Below are 25,514 nucleotides of genomic sequence, written 5' to 3' on the forward strand. Positions count from 1 at the left end.
TATTGAAACTGTCAGCATCTGCTTTGCTGGGGCCGTCTCATCTGATCATTTATTTGACAAAGGAACAGCTCCAGCTTCTGCAGTTTTCCTTAAATTGCTGAGATTTTTCCCTCCAATTAAATCACTCAGTGACAGCAGCAATTCTATTAGGCTTCTTTCTTCACTTGGTCAGAAGGCAGAAAGATAACAAGGTAAGGCTTGCAACAATATAAATCATGTTAAGAACCATCACTCTGTGGCTGCAGATCCAAATCAAAGCTGCGAAATACAGGATGACATTGGATGCTGAAATCAAAAATACCAACCATCGTTCTCTGGGACTCAGGCATTAATACTCAGCCACATTTTATATAATGGTCTGTTCAGAAGATTAGTAAAACAGAGGCTGCAAACCCTGGAAATCCTCCTACCCACATTAAGCTAATTGAGTTGGAGACATCCAATTCATCACATTTGCAGCCTGATTTATAAGCAACTCACCCTGCCCTGGAGCTGAAAGTGAAATGCTAGGAGTTAGCTATTCTTAAAATTTCAAACCCAGCAACATTGAACCTGTCAATGTCTTAACAGTACAGACAAAAGAAGAAGAATTCAATTCAAGTGCACTTCTGTGACTCTGATAAAAAAATAAATATCCAATGTGCATTTCTATGAAACAATCTAGTTACATATCGGAAACCCTCTGTTCATGAACCCTATAGAAAATGCCTCATCGTTTTAGCAAGCTGATGAAGTAATTTGAAAGCAGTTCTTTGCTAAGATGAAACTTCCATTCAGTGTAAGCAAAACAATTTTATGACACTTTAAACCCAACTTCAGAGAGGCAAGATCTCACACCTCTCGGCTCGCATGGATAGTAAAAGCTTATAACACTGACTAATAAACCTAGAAAATTGCCTTAGCAGAATACATCAAAAATATTGAGGGGAATAAGATCAGAAGCAAAAGTTGTTCTGCAGTTAGAGCACTCTCTTAAAACAAACTTCTTCTCAGTTCTTCTCATCATCTGTTGACCTCTGTTGTGAAAACTACTGTGATATCAAGGATGCCTCACATACACACTGAACTGAGAGGCTTCCTACTTTTTCTGACGCAAAAGATTTCTACTTGAGGATCACAGGTATTCCTTATCCAGGAAGAAGCTGTGAGTCAGAGAAACAAGAATCATTCCACCCAGAAATTCTTAACCTAGAGTCTATGGTCTTTAGGGAGTTCATAGATGAGCTTCAAGTGGTCCGTATCATCCCTGAAATTTTAGGCAAAATTTTTTGTGTATATATTGTTGGGTTTTCCTGAGGGAAAGGGTTCATGATTTTCATAAATTTCTCCAAGAGGCCTGTGAATTCACAGGGTTAAAAATATCATTGTTTAACTTCCTACCTGATATCTGAATCATCTCTACAATATCTCATTATGGATTATCTAGATTCTGTTTGAATACCTTCGGTGACTAGAAGCTCATTACCTTATGGGATAGCTCATTCTATCTTTGGACAGCTCTATTAGGGGAAAACAAAAACGAAAACAAATCACCTCACATGTACTCTGTCTCCTTCTGTTTACTCAGAAGTCTCAGTGTTATTATATAGAATAGCTCTTTGTTTTAAACAATTTGAAGCCAGGAGCTACCAGGTCCTCCTCAACTGAGTCTGTCTACAAGGACATCACTCCTGCCTTTGATGTTCCCATTTTGACATGGTTTTAATCCCTTCACCATCCTATCTGCCCTTCTCTGGAAGCAATCCAATTTGCTGCCATTCCCCCTAAAGTATACTTCTCAGATCCTAATGCTATACTCTGGGGCAGTGCAGAATTGTCATCTCCTTGTTCTTGTATGTCAGTTCCATTAATGTAGTCTAAAATCATATTGACTTTTTTGAGAGCCCCACAAGCTGACAACTCCTTGAACTGACGGTATGTTGCACCCCTCACACCAACACCAAATTCTTTTTTCTTTACCAGATTTTTTTTTTCTCTTCTCCATTGATCATTCTAAATGGTGGGCATGAAGGTAAGAGATTGGAAGGGAAAATAGAAGGTAGAGAAATAGGAAGGGGAGTTGAAGGTGGCCCCAGGAATGTGGGTGGGAGATGCTTTCAGCATAAGTAATAAAATTCAAGCTGACAGACAGCCTCCTTAAATCTTATTAACTGCCCTAAATGTGTTTATTATCACCCTTGGTGTACAAATGTGGAAACTAGGGTTCAGAGAAGTTCAGCGATTTCCCGAAAGGCACACTTCTGATGCCAAGCCTGTACTCTTTAACCTCCACACTGCCTTGTGGCTTGGGTAAAGCACCTGATAAGAGAAGCAGCAATGCTGCCATGTCCATTGGTCTTTTAGATATGGATCCGCTAAATTCTGTTTTTCACAAAACCACCCATCAATGGTTACACAAATACATACATGAGCGATCAGTGCTAACTAATGATGAGGCAGATGCCATTCTTAATGAATTAAACTGATACACACAATTTAGTTGGAAAGATTTGGGATGAGAGAGATGTTCGTCCAGTGTCAACAACCTGATTTATTTGGCCCTTTAATAAAGCTGAAAAATTCCATAAATAAATAAGAAGTCAATGCTAATAATTTCCAGCTACATCTCCTAGAAATTGGAATAAGTAAACCTCTGTGGCTCACTAAATAGGACATACCTGCTCTCTACTTTTCCTATGAAACTAGGAATAAGCACTGAGCTGGTAATCTGGGGACCCAGGTTACTATCTCAGCTCTATTGTTAGAAGTGTGCCTGCCCTGGCAAAGTGTCTTCACCTCTCTGACCCTCAGTTTCTTTATCTGTAAAATAAAGGAGCTGGAATGTATTACTTCAAATGACCCTGCTCAATTCTAAATTCTGTGATTTTTATGAGGCTTGCTATTCGATACTGGGTCATCTGGTTATTTAGGAAATTTATTACTGAACTTAAAAGGCTCTTGTGTGGGTTCATGTAGCACACGATCTAAATTACAACAGGGTATCACATTGTATGCGTAGGGGCTCCCTTTTCTAATGCGCATAAACATGCTGAGTGGGTAGCAGCAGTGCTGCTTTAATTGTTCGTAACAGAGAACTGAAGCCTATTTTTAGAAATGTTATTTTTAAAAAAGTTTTATATTGCCTATTTATAATTAAAGCTGTAATATAAATGTCTTGTAGTTCTCTGAGAAAGAAGATAAACAACCAACAAAATAACTTACTAAATCAAATTCCACCATACAGAATATGAAGAGGTAAAACCAGAAAATCTCTAGAGTGTCAGTTCTGAAGTTCAATTCCTGTAATTTTGAGCTGATTTTTACAAGTGACCCACAACTTCTATGTGTGCCCTGTAGCTTAACGGTCCTTCAAGTGCGGGGGGAGGATGCTTGTTCTACGCTAGTGTTATATGTAAGTGCCCCTTGAATGCATTTTAAATGAACTTACCTGTGACCCAAAATTGGCCACAAGCTGTAACATACTAAATGTACTGCCAATTCAGGAGAAACAAATTATCTGCCTCCAGAGTGATTCTGGTGAGTCAGCTGGCCAGGGGAATGCATCCTGGGAGTGCTGCATTGGGGTTAAATCCTAGTGGCACTGACAATTCCTCTGTGAGTTGCGGAAAATCAATTCATCTTTCTCTACCATGTTTTCTCATATAACACTATTTCTTAAATAAATATTTAAGGTATAAAGTTTCCTTCGTCTTTGCCTATAGAAGAATTTAAAAGTTGCCCTCTGTAAAGAAAATGTTCTACATTCTACTTTGGTGAGTAGCATCTGGGGTCTTAAAAGCCCGTGAGCAGCCATCTAAGATACTCCACCAGTCTCACCCCTTCGGAAGCAAGGGAGAATGAAGAAAACTGAAGACACAAGGGAAAGATTAGTCCAAAGGACTAATGGACCACAACCACCACAGCCTCCACCAGACTGAGTCCAGTACAGCTAGATGGTGCCGGGCTACCACCACTGACTGCTCTGACAGGGATCACAATAGAGGGTCCTGGACAGAGCTGGAGAAAAATGTAGAACAAAACTCAAACTCATAAAAAAAGACCAGACTTACTGGCCTGACAGAGACTGGAGAAACCCTGAGAGCATGGCCCCTGGACACCCCTTTAGCTCAGTAATGAAGTCACTCCTGAGGTTCACCCTTCATCCAAAGATTAGACAGGCTTATAAAACAAAACGAGACTAAAGGGGCACACCAGCCCAAGGGCAAGGACTAGAAGGCAAGAGGCGCCAGGAAAGTTGGTAATAGGGAACCCAACATCAAGAAGAGAGAGTGTTGACATGTCCTGGGGTTGTTAACCAATGTCATAAAACAATATATGTACTAACTGTTTAATGAGAAGCTGGTTTGTTCTGTAAACCTTCATGTAAATTACAATTTTAAAAAAAGCAGCCTTCTGGAATAGCTTTTGCACTTATTAAATAAGGTTAAATAACTTCTGTTTACTAAACGTTCGTAAACATCTTGATTTCCCTAAAAGAATTTAAGTTCCACATAGGGAGAGGCTCTATCTCTTACATCTTTTATTATCTCCCATGGGGCTTAGCTAATTGCTGGCCACACACAGTAATCATTCAATAAATGCTTGTAGAATAATGGCGTTTACTCAGTGGTGCTCCAAGGTTAGCAGGTAATAAAACCATTTAGAGAGGTAAAAAATACAGAGCTCCAAGCCTGGTGAAGTAGGATGGGCCGGGCTTCTGTGTGATTTTGATACACATCAAAGTCAGAGGGCCACAGGTTTAAATAACTTAATGGTAATGATAACTATAACAGATACTGGAAAGAGAAAATAGCAGTAGTTAAGTACCGTAAAGTGTTCAAGCTCTGCTGTTTCTGAGCAATGTGAATCATTTAACTTCTCCAGGCCTAAGTTTTTGTTTGTTTGTTTTTTCCCCTCTATTTGTAAGATGGAGGAGTTGGGCCAGATCAGTAGCTGTCTGACTCTCTTGACCTTGATCCGAACACATTTTACATTGTGAACCAGAGCACACCCACACAAACCCACACTAAACTGAAACAAAAGTTTCTATTTGGGATGTATTCTTATATTCTCTATTCGGTTCAACTTTATTCTATTCTAAAATGACCAGTCAAGTTAATTTCACCTCTACAAATGGGTGAGTTGCAGTTCCCAAACCCTGGATCTGATGAGTTCTACTGTTCCCTTAAGTTTCAAAATTATATCAGTCTCTTTTGCTGAAGAATAATACAGTGTTGTGATTAAGAGTGAGGGGTCTCTAGATTTAAACTCCAGATTAAAAACAAAAACAAAAAACTAACAGAAGTATCCCTTACTGATGGGTAGCCTCTGTGAACTTTATGTACATTATCTCCAATTCTTACATAAAGCCTTGGCAGTAGTGAGATGAGATCTTAGTTTTCAGAAGAACTTCTGTGTGTGAGTTAACTCTTAAGGAATATCTGCAGCTATAAATAATCACTAATAACTCTTACTTAGGATTATTATAATAGTTACTGTTTTAAAAACGTATTATGCATTTAATATACCTAACAACCTAGTATTTCTTAGAGAAAAGTTATTACTATGGTTGTATTATTATTATAATATGGAAGAGCAAAATAGGAGATTTGGATATCATTCGGTTGACTCTTCTTTCCAAAGCCATGGTGAAAACTCATTAATAAGCAGCTAGCTGGTGGTCTCAGTTCTAGAGCACATTCCTGAATTGGGAGATACTGGAGAAGGTTCTATGCATTTTTACCAATTTTTCTTCCCTATGTCTTACTTCTTGCCTGAATGTCCAGGACTATTTGAGGTGTCCTGTTAGTACTCTTTCCACTTAATAATAATTGAAGTAAGAAATGTTTCATTTGCATATAATTTTCATCAGGTGCTTTTTTGTCTGAATTTGGTATACTTCTGTCAAGGCCGTATTTTACTCAACCATTTCCGCTCACCAAGGTCTGGGCCTGGAACAAAATGCATTATTCTCAAGTATGCAAATCTCTGCCAAACGTTTTGTATGTCTTTATAAACTAAGAGACTCTCAAACTAGCCCTCACAAATCTCAGTTTCTTTCCCAAGACGAGAAGCTTCCTGAACCAGCAGCTCGGCTACTTCCACCATCTAGTGGTGAGAGACAGAAATGAACAAATTTTGCATTTTTGAAAATAAAAATTTTCTAAAATAGCAAGACTCAGCTTAGTCTTTTAATTAGTGATATTACTGAACACTATGGCTATATAAGAAAAAATAGTTTTTCAGTTGATGATCAGTACTCCCTGACTACTGGGTGAAATGTATCTCATATGGTAAATACACATATATCTATGTGTGTATATCTACACATGTATGTATATATGTATATATATTTAATTATTAAGTAACAAATATTTTAAAACAATTTCCTATTTGGTCTGAATATAAGACAAAATGACCTTTTTATATACCCTTGGAAATACTGACAAATTTAATTGCAAAATGCCAATGCCATTGATTTTCGGACACACTCATATTTCAGACATGTTAACATACGATAAAATCTGAGTCTTAGAATTGGTGATATTCTGTATTAATGATGATTAGGTAAGAGAAAAGAGGGAAAAGAAGAGGAAAACAAAAGGGATAAACAAGAAGTCTGTGTCTCGTTTTTTTGTTTCCTTTAATACTTCACCAAGTTCCCAAAATTCAATTTTTCATAACAGTACCCATAATTCCACTTAAAAGTAATTAATTCAACAAATATTTGTGGAAGGCCTGGGGATATAATAATAAACCACACGAACATAGCCTCTGACCTTTAATATAACAAGGGTACTTTAATATAACCAGGGTAATATTGATAGTAAATTTATTAAAATAAAACTATTGGTTATGAACAAAAGTAAAATTTTAACAACTAGTTGAATTCTGATCTAAAAAATGTCTTGTTAACATGAAACAAGAGTGGAAACAGTTGCTTGCTTGCTTGTTAAATGTGTGGCTTCTGCACTGCTTATTTATGAAAATAATGAGATCCTTGAAATTAAGCAGGTATAGAATGTACATATTAAAATAATGAATAACCAAATTAAAAATGAAAGAAATAGATATTGCTAAGACCTGGAAAAGAGAAGCATGAAGGTGTGGTGGGCTGGACTTGCCTAGGATCTTTGATGACACACGGACCTAGTCTGAAGAGCATATCTCAATGAGGAGAATTCCTCAACTGCTCAAGAGCAAAGTGTGTCCCTCTTGCTAAAAAATAAATTCCTACGTTCGAAAGGATTTTTCAAAAAGAAACTAACTCCCAAATACTAGCTTTCACCATGGGGAAGAAACACAATCCCTTGGGAGTATACTACCGGGTAGACAGAAATATTTTAAAGACAAAGAGAACCTGTTTTTCTTCCTTCCCATCTATTTCCTCACAATGTTCCCACCTATCACCACTCTTCATGGTTCTGATTAACAAACAAACAAAAAAAACTTCTGACACAGTCCCTTATACTTACATCTGCTTGTTTTTAAAAATAAGAGCCATAAGAAACATGACCTCAACTTTTACACACATAGAACCAAAAAATGAAAATTCAAATCTAAAATATCACTACTGTATAGAGAAAGGGGATATAGCACAGCAGTGATGAAGAATATGGATTTTATAGCCAGAGAGACCGTGGTTAGAAGTCCTGACATTTCTATTTACTGGTTTTGTGGCTGAGGCAAGCCGTTTAACCTCTTTGTGTCTCAGTATGTTTATCTTAAAATAGGGTTAATAATATCATAGAAGTAAAATGGGATAAATCAAATAGGTGATTTTAAGTTATTTAGCATAGTGGTTGACTAGTAATAATAAGATAAAAAACAACAGTTGATGAGTGCTTACTACATGCTGGGTACTTTCTAAGAGTTTAACATGAAAGGGTCAGGATTCAAACCCAGGTATTCTAAATATAAGCCCTTCCTTCCTTGTCAAATACTCTGTATAGGGTACTCTGCTAGGTGCCTGGGGGTCCCACACTAGCTAAGCTTGAGGAATTTGAATTCCTGTTGCAGAGTAAGAATAAGTAACAAATAATTACAACTCAGGTTCCCTAGGAGAGTATATAGATATTGAAAATCATGTTTTACTGCTCTTTGTTTCTCCATCATCTATTATGATACACATAGTATGCACTCAATTAAAATTTATTTCACTGACCTAAACTGAAAGAAAAATTTGCATGCTTTGTTATAGGCCAGTTTCTTTTGTGGAAGATTCTAGGTAGCATCTGAAGAGAAAGCATCCCCATCTTAAGGCAAGGAAAACAAATTCCCTTGAATTCACCACTAAATTGCATTTCCCCTTCCAACCCTATACTTCACACTGGCCAAGGAGCGCTAATGAAAACAGGCTAAGCAAAACAATCTATCACCCAGGCAGTGCTTGTGCTCCAAAGGCAGGTGAATCTTAGAACTGGGGCTTCAAGTGATACAGGATGGTGGAAGAAGTGACTGCCAAAGCTGCAACAGTAAGATTACTCAGCTGATGATTCAGAGCTTGTTCCATGTGACATTTAAACTGTTATCCAGCAATCTCATATTCTGTTTAGGCATGCCCTATGTAAATTACAAATTAATACTAGAGAGCCACATTCTCTCTTATGTAGGATGCAGGGAACATTGTCTGCTTTTGTGTTTTGCTTCTCCACTCTTCCCCCTTTTAGTGCCTGACCCACAAGCCCCAGAGAGATCAAAAAAGGCAAAGAGGTTGAAAATATGACAAGTCTAGGGAGGCAGTCCAAGATGGCAGAGTAGTCAGATGCTTCATAACGTCCCTCTTAACAACAATGACCCAAGAAAACAAGTGAGTCAGATACAAATGACAACTTTGGAACCCTGAGCATCAAAGACAAGGCTGAAGATTGGACTGAGTGCCAAGTGGAAGGAGAGAGAGTACACATACAGTGGACACAGAGAATTACAGATTGCCCGTGCCCTGTTAGCTGAACCTGCACAGTGGAGCCATACTGAGACAAAGCAAACAGTGTTCCCAGCTGAAACTCCCATCACCTGGTGCAGCAAAGCAGGAGCGACCCTGCATTCACATCCAGAGCCAGGCTGGAATGCCTCCCTCCCTGCAAAAGTTAAGTGTACGCATCTCAACCACCGTAGCCACCCCAGCCTCCCATGCTAGAGGTCTGCAGGCCTGTAAGCTCCCCCCTTGCCCATCACCCCCCTTTGCACGTGATCTCAATCAAGTGGCACCCACCATCGCCCTGGCCCATAAGACTGGAGCACATGGATTGTAAGCACCTACCCCTTCACTCAGCCACTTGTGCTAGAGGCCCACAGACGTACAGAGCCTTTTACTCCCTCCAGCCACCTGTGCCAGGGATCTGAGGGCCAGTGGGCCAACAGTGCCTCCTATTCCCTCCAGCCACCTGCATCAGGGGCCTTAGGGCCAGTGGTGCCTCTCACTTTATCCACCCACCCATGCTGGGGGCCTGAGGGCTGGTGGTGCCTCCTACTCCCTCTGGCCCCCTGCGCTGGGGACCTGAGGGCTGATGGTGACTCCCACTCCCCCCAGCCACCCGCACAGGGGGCCTGAGGGCTGGTGGTGCCTCCTACTCCCTCTGGCCACCTACGCTGGGGACTTGAGGGCTGATGGTACCTCCCACTCTATCCAGCCACCCATGCTGAGGGCTTGAGGGCTGGTGGTAACTCCCACTCCCTCTGGCCACCTGCACTGGGGATCTAAGGACTGGCTGCATAACCTCCCCCATAACATGCTCTAGCGGACAGGGGCACACCCTCCAACCAGGATCATCAGTGAAAGTTTCCTCACCACCACCTGCTAACTGATGACTCAGGCACTCTCGCCCCAACCACCCAGCAGTAGGCAGAGCACACACAAAACACCCAACCCAGTGACCAGGGAGAATGTCCCCTTCATCCACAGCCAGGTGACCAGCTGGACAGATACATTATCCTCACCAGAAATGCCAGCTATATCCTCAGCAGGCCCACAAGACGAGCAAACAGAGATTTGCGCTCACACACCCAGTTGCTGCCCCACCTGCCCAGAGACAGAAGGTGAGAGCTTCAATACAGCCAGATTAGTGACCAGAGTAGCACACATGCCCAGCCTACTAGGATATATCAAAACAAAATAAACATTCAGGATTCAACAAACAAAATAAATATAATAACTTCTTGATGTCTTGGAAACAATAGACAATATAAAGTAACATAAACAAGCAGGACAAGATGGCTCCAGCAAGTGATCAAAATAAAGAACCAGAAAACCTTCTGGAAGAAGAAATGGTAATGAAACTACCTGGTAAGGAATACAAAAGACTAATATACAGGACTCTGAAAGAGATCAAGGAAAACACAAAGAAATAGAAGAATTCAGGAAAACAACACAAGAACAAAATGACAAAAAAAAAAAAAATAGACAATTAGAAGCTATAGAAAAACAAGTAGAAATCCAAAAGAGTAACAATAAAATTTCAGAAATAGACAACTCAATAGAAGGATATAGAAGCAGAATTGAAAGAATGGAAGACAGAATCAGTGAATCTGAAGACAAATCCCTTGACAAGAATTTGAGGAAAAATCAGAAAAAAGAATGAAGAAAACCTAAGAATTATATGGGACATTATCAAGAGGAAAAATTTGTGTGTGATCAGAGTTCCAGAACAGGAGGAGGCAATGGAAGACACATAGAATTGTCAATGATTTGCTGGCAGAAAACTTCTCTAATATCACGAAAGATGAGAAGATATCCATCCAAGAAGCTCAACGAACTCCATACAGGATAGACGCCAAAAGAAAGTCACCAAGACATATCATAACAAACTTGCCAAAACCAAAGACAAAGAAAGAATCCGGAGAGCAGCTGGGGGGAAAAACGAAAAGTCACCTACCAAGGGGAACCAATAAGACTAAGCTCTGATTACTCGGCAGAAACCATGCAGGCAAGAAGGCAATGGGATGACATACATAAAACATTGAAGGAAAAAAATTGCCAATCAAGAATTATATATCCAGCAAAATTTTCTCTCAAATATGATGGCAAAATTAAGACATTTCCATATAAACAGAAATTAAGGGAATTTTAAAAACCAGACCAAACTTACAAGAAATATTAAAGGGAGTCCTTCAGATAGAAAACCAACAACATCAGACAACAACCTGAGATTAGGACACAGGAAAATATGACAAGTCTAATCTAGATTTAATTCCTTAGCATTTTCCTGACTCTAATGAGCATCTTTTGTGAGAATATAACAGAGCTTCAAACTGGTTCAAACCAGTTAGGTCATGCCAATGAAGCAAAACCAGAACAGACCCAAATTTTTACAATTTGGGTGATCCGGAATGATAACCAGAACAGGAAAAATTTCAAGCTGAAACCGTGGAACGGAAGACTTGGAAGAGGCATAGTGAGACTTTTTTAGGAACCCGATGTGTGAAATTGGATTATCAGCAGGACTGTAGAGAGCAACACACATTCAAAGCAGCTGGTCGGCCAGCCACCATCTTTGATTGGGGCACCCCTGTTTCCGACTCTGTTCAACTCGGACATGCAAGAAGTTTGGTTGCTATGCAACGTGTATGCTGCCCTTGTTTTCTAAGAGGGAGATTAAGTTTCTAGTAGGGGTTTGATCTGTAATTTTTCCCATTCCAGTTAATGTTCTGGTTCATTCAAATTTTAAAAATTTGGGTCTGTTCCAGTTTTTCTTCCCTGGCCATGACTGGACCAGGAAGAACAAATTCGAAGCCCTGGAATATAACACATTAAATTTTAATTACAGCAAGTTTTTCCAAACACTTGAACTGTGATAATATAACTCTTAACAACTTGATTAGGAAATATGTCCTGCTGCTGTGAAAATACATGAGCTTAAACTGATAGTGTAGGTTGTTACTGGCTTGTGACAGCCTCATATGCCTCCCTTTCAAAATATATTCAGTAGCTTCAGGTTAGTGGCCTGAATTCCACCATGATGGGAGTATTTACACCACAAAGTTGGCAAATGCTACACCACCGGGCTCCCCCCTCCTTGGAAAAAAATGTACAAATTTAGCCCTATTACTACTGCTAATAGGGGAAGGTACATGGAGTCTCTTCATTAAGACAATCTAAAAGCATATCTTGTTTAGCAAAAACAACACCTCAAGAAGGTCATAAGGGAAAAGCCCTGGTCCCAAAATAACTATCTCATGACCTGGGCTCAGAAGTCCTTAATAAACTCAGCTTTTTCTCTTCTTCGCAGTACTGTGGGGGGCTACACCACTGAACTGGTAGTTTCAAAAATGGTAGGAGACCCTATCCCAGCCTTGGTATTTTATATCATGTGTTTATTATTCATAGGTGGCTATTTTAAAACTGATTTGAACTGCCCTCGATAAAAGTAAAACACTACAGTAAAACCATAAAAACTATTAAAAGTGTTTAAAAGAACAGATTAAGAAATAGGTTAGAAGGGAGATAAATATAGCAGAAAACCTAAGCTAAAGAAAGCCACTGACATTGAAGACACCTATTTCTGAGATTTCTAGAAGGCAAAGAAAAAACGGGAAATAGGAAAGATACCTTTATATACCTGAGATCTGATCTTCAGAAAAAGTAAAATTTTCTCCCAACTCTGGTAGAAATTTTCCAAATGGGGCATTGTGTAGCATAATAAATGATGGTATAATCACCCAAACTGTAGATATACAGATGATTGTATTATTGTGTATATGCTGTAGTCTCAATAAACAAAATGAAGATCCTATTGTGTTTTTATTGTTTTGTTAATATTATTTTCTGTAACCAGGCTAGCTTTGTTGATGTGTGCTGTCCAACTGATTCAGACTCATAGCAACCCTATAGGACTGCCCCATAGGGTTTCTAAGGAGCACCTGGTAGATTTGAACTGCTGACCTTTTGGTTAGCAGCCTGAGCTCTTAACCACTTCACCACCAGGGCTCCAGGCTAGCTTTAGACTAGCCTTTATCATCCTAGTCAGCCTGGAGCCCCTTTGGAGTTATGCTCTAGAGTGGATTAAAGAGGAAGAGTTGGGAAGTAGAGAAAGACAAGTTGGGAGGAAGAAAAGGAAGGGAGGTCCCATGGAGATTCTTATAGGATTCTTTCAATGAGTCAGAAAGAATAAAGTGGAAATTTAAATACTCTCAATTCAATCCAGTCTCCTAGCTCTGCCCTTTCTCAATTTATAGTGGTCAGTACACAGACTAAGAATGAATATTTATTTGCAAGGATGAAAGGATCCCTAAAGGAGAAAGGTTTTCATCTGATCGCAAAGTAGAACCATTGATTCCTAGAGTTAGATGGGGCCTTAGACTTTTTTTTTTTTAATTGTACTTCAGGTGAAGGCTTACAGAACAAATAGTTTCTCATGAAACAGTAGTACACATATTGTTTTATGACATTGGTTAACAAGCCCACAACATGTCAACCCTCTAACTTCTCAACCTTCTTTTTTGGTGAAAACACACATAGCCAAAGATACACCATTTCAAAAATTTCTACATGCACAGTTCAGTGACATTGACTACGCTCTTCCAATTGTGCTGCTATTCTCACTTAAGATGAAGGCTTACAGAACAAAATAGTTTCTCATTTAACAGTTACTACACATGTTGCCCTATGACAATGGTTAACAATCTCACAACACATCAACAATGTCCTTACTCAAGCTTGGGTTCCCTATCACCAGCTTCCTTGTCCCCTTCTGCCTTCTGGCCCTCGTCACTGGACTCCTGTACCTCATTAGTCCCATTTGGTTTTACAGGGCTGTCCACCCCCAGGCTGAACAGTGAACCTCGGAGATAACTTCACCACTGAGCTAAAAGGGTGTCTGGGGGCCATACTCTCGGGGTTTCTCCAGTCTCCTTTAGGCCAGTAAATCTGATCTTTTTTTTTGTGAGTTAGAATTATGTTCTACATCCTTCTCCAGCTCTGTCCAGAACCCTCTGTTGTGATCCTGGTCAGAGCAGTCAGTGGTGGTAGCCGGGCACCATTTAGCTGTACTGGACTCAGTCCGGTGAAGGCCTTGGTAGCTGTGGACCATTAGTCCTTCGGACTAATCTTTTCCTTGTATCCTGTTCTCTTCATTCTCCCTTGCTCCCGTGAGACTTTTTTTAACCTCCTGCCAGAGAAGGAGTCCTTTCCACAACGCAGTTAATGGGTTTGGAAATCCTGGTGGCATAGTGGTTAAGAGCTATGCCTGCTAATGAAAAAAAGTCGGCAGTTCGAATCCACCAGGCACTCCTTTAAAGCCCTATGAGGCAGTTCTACTCTGTCCTATAGGGTCACTATGAGTCGGAATCGACTCGACGGCAATGGGTACTAATGGGTGATTCAGGCCTGGAGGATTTCTATGAACAGAGATATCCAGCTTTACAAATTAGTCTACACCTTTTTTGGGATAGCTCTAAATGTCAGTAGCTGTGGTCTTATAACGATTCTGAATATATATTCCTACCAGTTATGCACAGTGGCTCTGCTTCTGCCCTCTGGATGACACCAATGTCATGTTTTGCACATGGCACCCCTTAAGGTATAACAAGATAATCCTTGTCCCCCAATCTTATCTTTTTTTTTTTTTTTTCCTCCAGGTTAAACATACCCTTTTCCACCAGTCATGTAATTATTTCCAAAGAAACTCTGGAATGAATAGCACAATGAATACCTGAGGTATAATATTTACATAGTTTAGGGACTGGTATTTGACAGTCCAATATTTTATTGATTGGTGGTAACCATGACTATTATATTTGTTAATACCTTTTAAGGAAGCCAGGATATTAAAAATATATGAAATTTTGGAACTATACTAAGCATAATTTAACTTTTCTTTGATATTTTGGCAGGTATGGTATCCCAGAGTGTATCGAGGTGTTCTTTCTGGCTATATTGTTTATTGTGGTATAACTATATGGAAGTACTAATGAAATTAATGGTCTAGCTAATAAAAAACAAGAAAAAAATTTTAGCAATAATTAAGGGGTTATTTGGTAGGTTTTTTTTTTTGATTTGCTTCTATTACACTAATCAAAAAACATTGACTCAAGTTCCATTTTTCCTTTTCTAACTTTAATCAACTTTGTTTTTTAACGTTAATCAATAAGATTTTTATCCAAAGCCTCGAATCCCATAGCACCAGCAAAGAAGGCAGAGTCATTTGCAATCAAGGAGGACAGAAAATCCTTGTTCTCATTTAATTGTCCCTTCTTGTCAAAATGCCTGTTATCAAGAAATTGTTTTAAATTATAGGAAGAAGGTAGAAAGCGTTGGGAAAAGAATGACACCAAACAGAAAGAAATCTAGTACACCATTTCCAGGATAAAATAAAGGCATTGATGAGTCAACTCACACATTTTCCTTTTTAGTTCAGATGATATGGCAATCACTAGGTGTTAACCTATTATATTTACTTTCTTTGTTTTATCTGGAACCAGAAATAGAGATGAACAAAGCCTTGATGTACTTTCGGGTTTTTAAAATATGTGGTTAGCTTATTTTTCCCTTTCAATTGTTCACACTTGCCTATTTCCTTAGCTCATCCTAAGAAACTAAATGGATTTTCCAGACATTTAAACAACTGCAATAAAAATGGCCCTGCCTCAGTAATGTCAGGCTAGCCTCTAAACCACAGAAAGATCCTTTGGCAACCGGGGTCCACTGTGGTGTTTTAAAAGAACCTCATTTAATCATGTCAGCAAACATCTCCCTTAGCAATGCAGACCAACCACTGTTGCCAGCTATAAAGCCTGAATAGCAATTCAACTGACCTTCAGAGGAGAAATGTGAGATTGTAAGACATATCCGTGGACATTTTCTATTTGAGAAAGGTTCTTTTCCGATACATGCACGAGTTCAGGCCCTCTTACTTCATGGGTTAGTCGAGGTAAGGAATGATCATGTGGAGCGTCCTCATCTTGATATCGATACTTCTAGGAAAAAAGAAAAGAAAGAAGAAAGAAAGAGAGAAAAAGCATCAGTTCTGAGATTCACATTCTAACTTCACTTACAGGACACAGTTTGAACCTATTGTTGATTTCATCAAACAGGCATTGCTGCAGACTTTTTTGAGATCACCATAAACCAGGTCAAGTATAAGCAAAACTGATCCCATCATCAATATCAACCAATGCTGGTGACTTGCTTCTGCCTGACAATGTACTATCGCTGTTTCAGCTATGGAAGGATGATAACAAATAAGACCAAGACAATTTAGCTAAATAAGTGAGGAAGTAATCTTCCAAATGACCAGAATAGCTAAATATGTGCTAAAAATTAGGGTAACATTCCAGGAAATGGATGAAGAAAAAAGCACTGAGCAAGAAAAGTGAATTCTGATAAAAAATCACTACCCATATATCCACCAGGCACTCCTTGGAAACTCTAAAGGGAAGTTCTACTCTGTCCTACAGCGTTGCTATGAGTTGGAATTGACTTGACAGCAATGGGTTACCCATATATCAGTTGTAAAACTTAATTTTGTGTTGAAATTTGTGAAAAGTTTAAGTTCCTTTGGAAATGAGGAAAAATTTTTGCACTTACATTATTTGTATTGGCCTCAAAAGGAAGACAATCTTTTCTTCCTTTACTTCACCCTCCCGAAGGAAGAGTATTGATTCAGATTAGTTGCATTCTGGGACAAAAGATGACAATTTCTAGGGATGGAGCTCTAAAAGAACTTAAAAAAGTCAAGATAAAAGAGTCTGTCTATATTCAGAGGAGAGGGAAGAGGTAATATTCCTCCTCTCTTTTCCTCTTTTCTTCAATATTTTTCTTTTATATGCCTGTAACATTAATAACATTCTCTGACAAAGGCCATCTTTTGAGTTTTCCAAATAAACTTAAAGAAGCTGGCAGAAAGAGAAAATGGTCAGGGCAAGGAATAGTGTGTGGCCAGCTTGGCCCTGGGCATGAGGGCAATCTCTGTCTTCAGCTTTCGCCTGGGTCTCTCTGCTTCTAATCATTAGATTCCCATTGTTTCAAGGCTTTTGGCCTACTTGGGAAGGAAAAACGGTAACATTCTATACCTCACCTTCAATACAGCTAATAAAGTGTTAGTTTTCCTTCCTTGGCCCTTGATCTCTGTGTATGGTACAAGGTATTAGGGATAGTGGTCCAAACACTATCATAACATCATTTTAGGCTTAACTGTGATACCTAGCTTCTTCCCTGTGCCTTAACATCATTATCACCAACAATTATTTTATCACATCAGGTTACTCAAAGCATGTCTTCTTACAAAACCATGTCTATGTTTTTCACTAAATTTTGAGATAAAAAATACAATTTCCTGGACATCAGCTCTTAAGTCTGACTCAAAAAGTACCACCCTAGAGTAGGTAATTCACTCTGTTGTCTGCTCTTACTCAGAAGCTGATTATCAGTGATTTTATTTTCAGGGAGGCTTTCTAAAATGTCCAAAGCGTAAATAAAACTTACAACAATTTGACATCATGATTTCAGTTTACAAAGCCCTTTCATATACCTCTTTCATTGTAATCAATTTTGTCTATGATACTCCATCTTACCTATGAGAAAACTAAAACTCAGAGAAGTTAGAGGACCTGTCTACGGTCACCCAACTAGTGGGCATCAGAGATTTGGATTCCAGATAATTTGAATCCAAATCCTTTTTGTATTAAATCATCAGTTCCCTACTATCCCCATAAGGAGATGAAGCCCAAGTCTGATAACTGAATCGGCGACTTGGTAAAAAAAAAAATTACTGAGAACACAGGGCAAAATGAGGCTAGGACATTTCTTCGAACTACAAATACCATACTTCTACCTTTCCAACCCTATGACTAATTTGGGAAGGTAATCTGCCTCAGAAACACAGATCAATTTTAACATTTATTCTTGAACAGTTATGTGGTCATTGGGAGTAGAATAATATCATACATATGCCATTTTAGTTTATTTGGCTTTCTGCCCATCTTCTCTCCACATCTGCTCCGCCTCTTCAGTTCTCACAGAGGTGCTTCCATCTACTTAGTTACCCGGGCCAGAAAAGTAGGAGTCAGTCAGACTCCATCCTCTCTTTGATATCCTTTAATTTCAATTTAATAAATTTTAATTTAATAAATCACTGAGTGTGTCTTATTCATATTCTAAATAATTCATGAGTCTATCCCTTCATTTTCATACTCCTTCCCCAGCCCCCCAGCTACTGTCAGGTTCAGGTTCTTATCAACTGTCAGCTGGGCCACAGCAGCAGTCTCTGGGCCTGTCGCCATCCTTCTTCAACAATGCACCAGGGAGCTTTCTAAAACACACAATGACGAAAACCTACCACTAGCTCCCCAGCGTTCAAGCCTCCTTACCCTACCATAAGCCAACCCCTAAAACCACCACATGAGCTGAATCCCCATTGCTCCTGAACTCTTTTTTTCCTCACCACTCTCACCTCTGAGGTTATATTCCAGAAACATAAACTGTTTTGTGCTTCCTCATGCATTGGTTTATCTCCTTGGGGCCTTTCCATGGGCTATCCCTTGTGCTTGGAATGCTTTTCCTCTCTAGTTCCCCATTTCATCTAATTCTTACTTGTCCCAGCATAGAGTGCATCTTCTTAAGAAAGCCTTGTCTTAAACCTGCTTACAAGCCTGACTTCAATTTGTCTCTCAGAGCTCGAATGTGCATAGCTTCATCATTGTACTCACACTGTATTGTAATTTCTATTTATGGACTGAGCTTCTTGAGGGCAGGGGCTGCGTCATCTTTATCTTGCAAGCCCTAGCATCCAGCACAGAGTGTGACACTCAGGAGATGCCTAGTAAGTAATTGTGGTATGAATATAAACAGTTTTTACTTTTTTAAATTAACATATATAAAGCTAGGCTCATGTCACTTACGACAGTCTTGGAATGATTATATTCTGAAACATAAAGACCTAAGGGCATCAGAAGGAATTTTTTTTTTTTTTTTTTTTTTTTTTTTTGTGAAGTGAGAAGGAATCTTCCTACAGTAGGACTGAGCTGGCTTTAAAGAAAAATTTCATCCCTAAAAATATAGATCTCATTGAATTATTTAGATAAATAACTATTAGGACACAAATAAGCTTAGTTGCACTGATGTAATGGCACAAATAACTTATTTCATATTAATTCTTTTCATAAAATTAAGACTCATTTTAAAGACTGATAAAACCTTAAATAAGACTGTAAAACTAATCTTGATGCTCAACTAATATTTCATTGATAAAAATTGCTCATTATTCATTTTAACTCTCACCTATCCTTCAGCTCTCAACAAGACATTACCTCTTTTAGGAAGCTTTCCTGAACTGCAAGTCTGAGTTTTTGTGGGTATTTCCATAGTTCCCTGTATTCCTCCTAAACCAAAAACTGCTGCCATCAAGTCAATTCTGACTCACAGTGACCCTATAGGACAGAGCAGAACTATTCCATAAGGTTTCAAAGGCTATAAATCTTTACAGAAGCAGACTGCCACAGCTTTCTCCTGCAGAGCAGCTGGTGGGTTCCAAACACTGACCTTCTGGTTAGCAGCTGAGTACTTTAACCACTGAACCACCAGGTCTCCTTTATACTCCCCCGGTCACAACTTATCATGCTACATCATAATTGGCTGTGTATTTGTTTGTTTGTTGTTGTTGTTCCATTGAACTGTAAGATTTGTGAGGACTAAGACCATGTTGGTCTTCTTCATCCTCAGATCTCTACCCCTTAGCCAAGTGCTATGCTCAATATGTATTTGTTGAATAAAGTTATGACTGACAAGTGAATAAATGCATGAAATGGAGATCAGTTGCTTAAGTCACAAAGCTATTTTGGCTACTGGATGCAATCTCTTGTATTGAAAAATATTATGAACATAGGTTAGAAGAACAACAACAAAAAAGGCAACCACATCATTGCTTGGCATAATCTTAAAGGACATCAGACTCTTAAGTATTATATTTCTCTCTCCTGGCCCATTCACTTCAATAATATATGCTCAGAATACAAACTCAATAAGAACAAGTTTGTGTCCTTTAGAAGACCATAAATTAACAAGTGAGTTAATGTGCACAGTTAAGTTACCATGCAATGTAAAAATGCCTGTAGGTATAAACTGAGTTCTGAAGGAGTAGAAATGGATCAGCACCAGCTCTGTCTGAGGCTCCCCAGTTTGAAACAGGATGTAGAATGATGTAGAAAGAGGTAAGGGATGTTCTAAGCAAAAGCGACAATGAGTTTAGAGGAGATAAGTGATAAGAGAGAATGAAGCTGTGAGGGAACCAAAAAACAAACAAACCCATTGCCGTGGAGTGGATTCTGACTCATAGCGACCCTATAGGACAGAGTAGAACTGCCCTATAGGTTTTCCAAGGAGTGGCTGGTGGATTCAAACTGCCAACATTTTGGTTAACAGCCAAGCTCTTAACTACGGTGCCACCAGGGCTCCTGTAAGGGAATAGTGAGATCTTTATGTGGGTTGTAGGAGATACTGTTGTTCCACCCACCTAAATCCTTGGAAATACCTTTAACCTGTTTAAGGCTCACATTTTCACTGTTGCCTTTGGGTGACTGAAGTCTCCTCACTTGGATGTGCCTGTGAGTTATACCAGCACCCTCCAACTCCAACACCACAAGGTGAGACAAATCTTATGGTGCAAATTACACTCCAAAGCACCCTCACGGGATCAGCTTTCATGAAGGGATAGACTGCGCCTAGACCTACATTCTTGCAGAGATCCTTGGTATGTCCCTCATTCTCTTAATGAGTTTCTCCTGGAAACTTTCCTCCATAAATCACACACATACCAGTCCCTATCTTAGGTCTGCCTCTAAGGAACCGTACATAAGATTTACATGTATCTTGGAAGGTGAGGTAAAGTGTGGCAGGAGGTGAGGCTGGAAGTCAGACTGCTGGCCTTTGTAAACAACAGGGAGCCATCCAAGGTCTATAAACAATATTCTGCCTGGTGATAGCCAGATATTTTCCTTCTTTTTTTTTCTTTTAACGTTCTGCCTATGAGTAAGCAAGAGATGACAAGAACTGGTGAAATGCCCTATATTTAAATCAAATTCCAGCCTCCAAAGGAATCACTTTGATATGGCACAGAAGAATCTGTTTGCCTTCAAATCTTGATTCCCTTTGGCTAAACTAAAAGTGATTTATTGAATCGTCTAAGACTAATATTAACATTTATGCCAATGCTAATACTAATGCTTATATTAATACAAATACTAATCGTAATGCCAATGCCAATATTAAATAATAATAACAGCCACCCTGTTAAATCATCTCTGCGAAATAGATGCTATTATTATCTTTTTCTAAGGCTTGGGTACTTAATTTTTCCAAGCTTACACGGCTGGTGAGTGGAAAATCAGGATTCAAACTGAGGTTAGTCTGGTTCTAGAGCAGGGCTTCTCATTGCTTCGGTCCTGTTCTACCCCATGCTGAGAATTTGCATTTCCACCCCAGAATCTACAGTTTAACAAAATCCCCAGGTGATTTTTATGTATACATCTAACTACATTTTAACAAGATCCCCAGGATTCTTATCTATAAGAATCTGATTCAGTATATCTGGGGTGGAAAACGCAAATGCTCAGCCGGGGGTTGAACCAGACCGAAGCGGTGAGAAGCCCCACTCTAGAGCTAGAGCACTTAAATATTCTAAGCTGGTTATGATGCAAAGATCTTAAGAGGCCAACTGACCCATATCTTTATCTTCAGGAAATAAAGTTCTTAGGAAATCTTTGAGAGTCATCTAACAAGGGAGAGTAAACAACTCCGCAGAAGTCAGTTTGTTATTTAAGAATCAGCGCTTAAGTTCTGGGTATATCTGAGTCATCTCTCATTCTAGAGTTTGTTAGGTACCAATGGCATGCTGGATACTTTTTTTTTTTTTTTTTTAATATTTTATTGTACTTCAGGTGAAGACTTACAGAACAGATAGTTTCTCATGTAACAGTAACACACATGCTGTTTGATGACATTGGTTAACAACCCCACAACATTTTAACCCTCTAAATTCTCAACTTTTTTTTTTTTTTTGTGAAAATACACATAGCCAAAGATATGCCATTTCAAAAAATTTTTTTTTACATACACATTTAAGTGACATTGACTACGCTCTTCTAATTGTGCTGTTATTCTCACTTAAGATGAAGGCTTACAGGACAAAATAGTCTCCCATTTAACAGTTACTACAAATGTTGCCCTATGACAATGGTTAACAATCTCACAACACATCAACAATATCATCAGCTTCCTACTCCCCTCTGCCTTCTGGGCGTTGTCACTGGACTCCTGTACCTCGTTACTCTCATGGTTTTACTGGGCTGTCCACTCGCAGGCTGATCAGTGAACCTCGAAGGTAACTTTACCACTGAGCTAAAAGGGTGTCTGGGGGCCATACTCTCGGGGTTTCTCTAGTCTCCTTTAGGCCAGTAAATCTGGTCTTTTTTTTTCTTTTTTTTTTGTGAGTTAGAATTATGCTCTACATCCTTCTCCAGCTCTGTCCAGAACCCTCTGTTGTGATCCTGGTCAGAGCAGTCAGCGGTGGTAGCCGGGCACCATCTAGCTGTACTGGACTCAGTCCGGTGAAGGTCTTGGTAGCTGTGGACAATTAGTCCTTTGGACTAATCTTTTCGTTGTATCCTGTTCTCTTCATTCTCCCTTGCTCCCGAAGAGATGAGACCAGTGGAGTATCTTAGATGGCCGCTCACAGGCTTTTAAGACCCCAGACACTACTCACCAAGGTAGAATGTAGAGCATTATCTTTATAAGTAGTGTCATGCCAATTGAGCTAGATGTTCCCCGAGACCATGGTCCCCAGAGCCCTCCGTCCAGCAAGTCAGTCCCTCGGGGAGTTTGGATCTGTCCATGGGGCCTCCATGACCTTTCCTTGTACAGGTTGTGTTAGTTTCCCCTGTATTGTGTACTGTCTCACCCTTCACCCAAGATACCACTTGTCTATTGCCTATTTAATATTTCCCCCCCACCCCTCCCATCCCTGGTAACCAACAAGAATTGTTACATTTTGCGTGTGAACTTTTTCATTGGTTTTTACAATAGAGGTCTCATACAATATTTGTCCTTTTGTGATTGACTTATTTCACTCAGCATAATGTCCTCCAGTTTCATCCATGTTATGCGATGGTTCACTGATTCATTATTGTTCTTTCTCGTTGCATAGTACTCCATTGTGTGTATGTACCATAGTTTGTTTATCCATTCATCTGTTGATGGGCACCTACGTTGTTTCCATTGTTTTGCTATTGTGAACAATGGCATGCTGGATACTTTTGAAGGGGTCTGTATTACCTAAAAAAGGAAGGCAGTTTGAGGTAGTCCTCTTCTTTGGAATCTGTGCCTCTGTTTCTCTCCTCAACCTGGCCAATTTCACTGGACTCCAGAATGAAAAAATCTTTATAAATAGGTTATATTTCTTCTCACAGATCTAATAGAGTGCAGGTAGAAGAAGTGCTCGAAGTAGTGAAGACTGTGGTAGTATTTATGTCTCCCCGTCTTAGCTCATTTTGTCCCTGACTTCTGGAATCCCATTCCCTTCTTCCATCTGAAGCCCCCTCCCCCCATACACCTCATCAGGTAAAGTTTTCAGGTCTTTGATAATCAGTTTGGAAGCATTCTCTGACTGCTCAGATTGAAAGGATAGCCCTCCTTTATGCTCCCATAGTGTTCTGCACACATTTCTTCACTGAATTATACCTTTAGATTGCAATAACCTGTTCATGTGTCTATCTCCTCTACTAGCCCATGAGTGCCCCAAGAGCAGAGAGGGAGTCATTTTCATCCATTAATCGCCAGTGCCCAAACTGACTTCCTGAAACAGAGTAAGTGACCAATAAATGTGAATTTAATTCAACTGAACTTAAATGTTCTGGACGGTAATATGATCCACCTGATCAAAAAGCCCTTCCAGCAAACCTGCATGCAATTGTACTCACACTTCATTTCGACCACAGCTCCCATGTGGGTAAAACAAAAACTGAGGAAGTTTGACTAGATTCTGCCCAGTATATTCAGTTGATGCCTATGTGAATCAGAACCACGCCGAATTGCCCAGAATTCAAACACAGAAGCCTGTACATGTCTGACCCATCACGAGAGGTTCTCCTGTACAGTTTGGAATATGTTACTAAGCTGGCATGGTGCATGATAAGTGATGGAGGAGTTGCAAATTTTCATAAATAAAAATCTAGATGTATCTCTTTTGCTGCATAAAAAGTACTCTACTTCCCCCTTGCAGCAGGAGTTGGCACCGTGCAGATAAGACAGAGAAAGAGGGAGAGAGCAAACCAAAAGTTAGGGAGAGCCAGAATATGTTTGTGTGCTCCTGAACATTAATATAATACCTAACAGTTAGTTAGGTACACTATCCATGTGCCAGACCCTTCACTAAGACCATGATAGAAATTGTCCCATTTAAGCCTTGTAGCAATATAATGAAGCAGGTACGTTAAAGAATCGATTACAGTTCTTTACACAAAGCCTGGCATTTAGAAAATGCTCCAAACCTGTTAGTTCCACTGCTTCTGTTAACTGTATTGACAAATAGCTTTCTCTGTGTCAAGTCTTCTCTCTCCCTCTGTAATCTAAGTTCTTTGAGGGCGGGAGCCCTGACTTACTACATCTTTGTCTCCCACAGAGTGGTCAGAACTAATGCCACATAGTGTATGTCCAACAGGCCTGGGTTGGTTGATTTGAATGCAACCACTGGAAGAAAGCTTCTTAGTTTTAAAAGTGTGCTTTGGCCAAAAGGAAGCACGTATTTTATGAGGAATGTAAAGTCAGTAAGAAAATTAAATAAATGGATAACAAACATACAAAAGGAGTGATGATCCCTAAGAAAAAGGTGAATGGAGCAGAGAAAACAGAGGAAGCTAGGAGGGTGAAGAAAGCAATCTCAAAAAAAATGAATAGCATGGAAATGCACGGTTTTCACATCGCCCCTTTTGCTGCTCATCTTGTTTTGTCTAATCACCCTTAGCCTTCTGGACAGCCTTAAGTAAGACTGTAGAAGTGTAACTTCCACACTCCAATGTTCTCATCCAGGTCCTGTCAGCTACCATCTTATTTTGCAGAAAATATGTTGTTAAAACACTGATATTTATTTTTAAGAATTTCATTTACTAGAGATGTATGCCGAATGCAGGCAGCTGTAGCTCAATTACCAGCTGCCATCCTACACACACAGACACACACACACACACAGACACACAGACACACAGACACACAGACACACAGACACACACACACACACACACACACAGTTCTTCTTTCCAGCTCCTTCCTTTTTCCTCAATGTCTTAGCCTGTTTGTGACCTGTGACCCATCCTCCTTTTTGATGATTCTAAGCCTGTTTCCACACATAATGCCTCCTCTCTCCAACTCACTACCACCCTCTCTGGAGGAAAACTTTGGGTGAAAGAAAGAAAAAGGAGAAGATAAAGGAATATTTAATGCAACAATCACATCAATATTTGTATTTGTATTTTTTATTTGAACTAAACTTCTCTGTCATTTTGGCTGGAGCAGGACTCTCTTTCACCTTTCAGTCCTTTCTGTTCACTATCCT

The 25,514-nt window shown here is 39.5% G+C and overlaps 1 protein-coding gene across 5 annotated transcripts in view; it reads right to left on the reverse strand.

Annotated features, from left to right (window-relative positions):
• The window catches only part of DLG2 (discs large MAGUK scaffold protein 2), a 2,186,317-nt gene that overhangs the window by 1,089,745 nt on the left and 1,071,058 nt on the right, over window positions 1-25,514 (reverse strand). For 4 of the 5 annotated variants that reach the window (XM_004385499.2, XM_012558150.1, XM_004385501.1 and 1 more), the window contains one exon: window positions 15,730-15,891. In XM_004385499.2, the coding sequence (XP_004385556.1) occupies window positions 15,730-15,891 (162 nt within the window). The remainder of the gene's footprint in view (window positions 1-15,729; window positions 15,892-25,514) is intronic. The other variant, XM_023739767.1, reaches the window with a different exon arrangement.

This window comes from Trichechus manatus, unplaced genomic scaffold (assembly GCF_000243295.1).
Source record: "Trichechus manatus latirostris isolate Lorelei unplaced genomic scaffold, TriManLat1.0 scaffold00140, whole genome shotgun sequence".
NCBI lineage: Eukaryota > Metazoa > Chordata > Mammalia > Sirenia > Trichechidae > Trichechus > Trichechus manatus.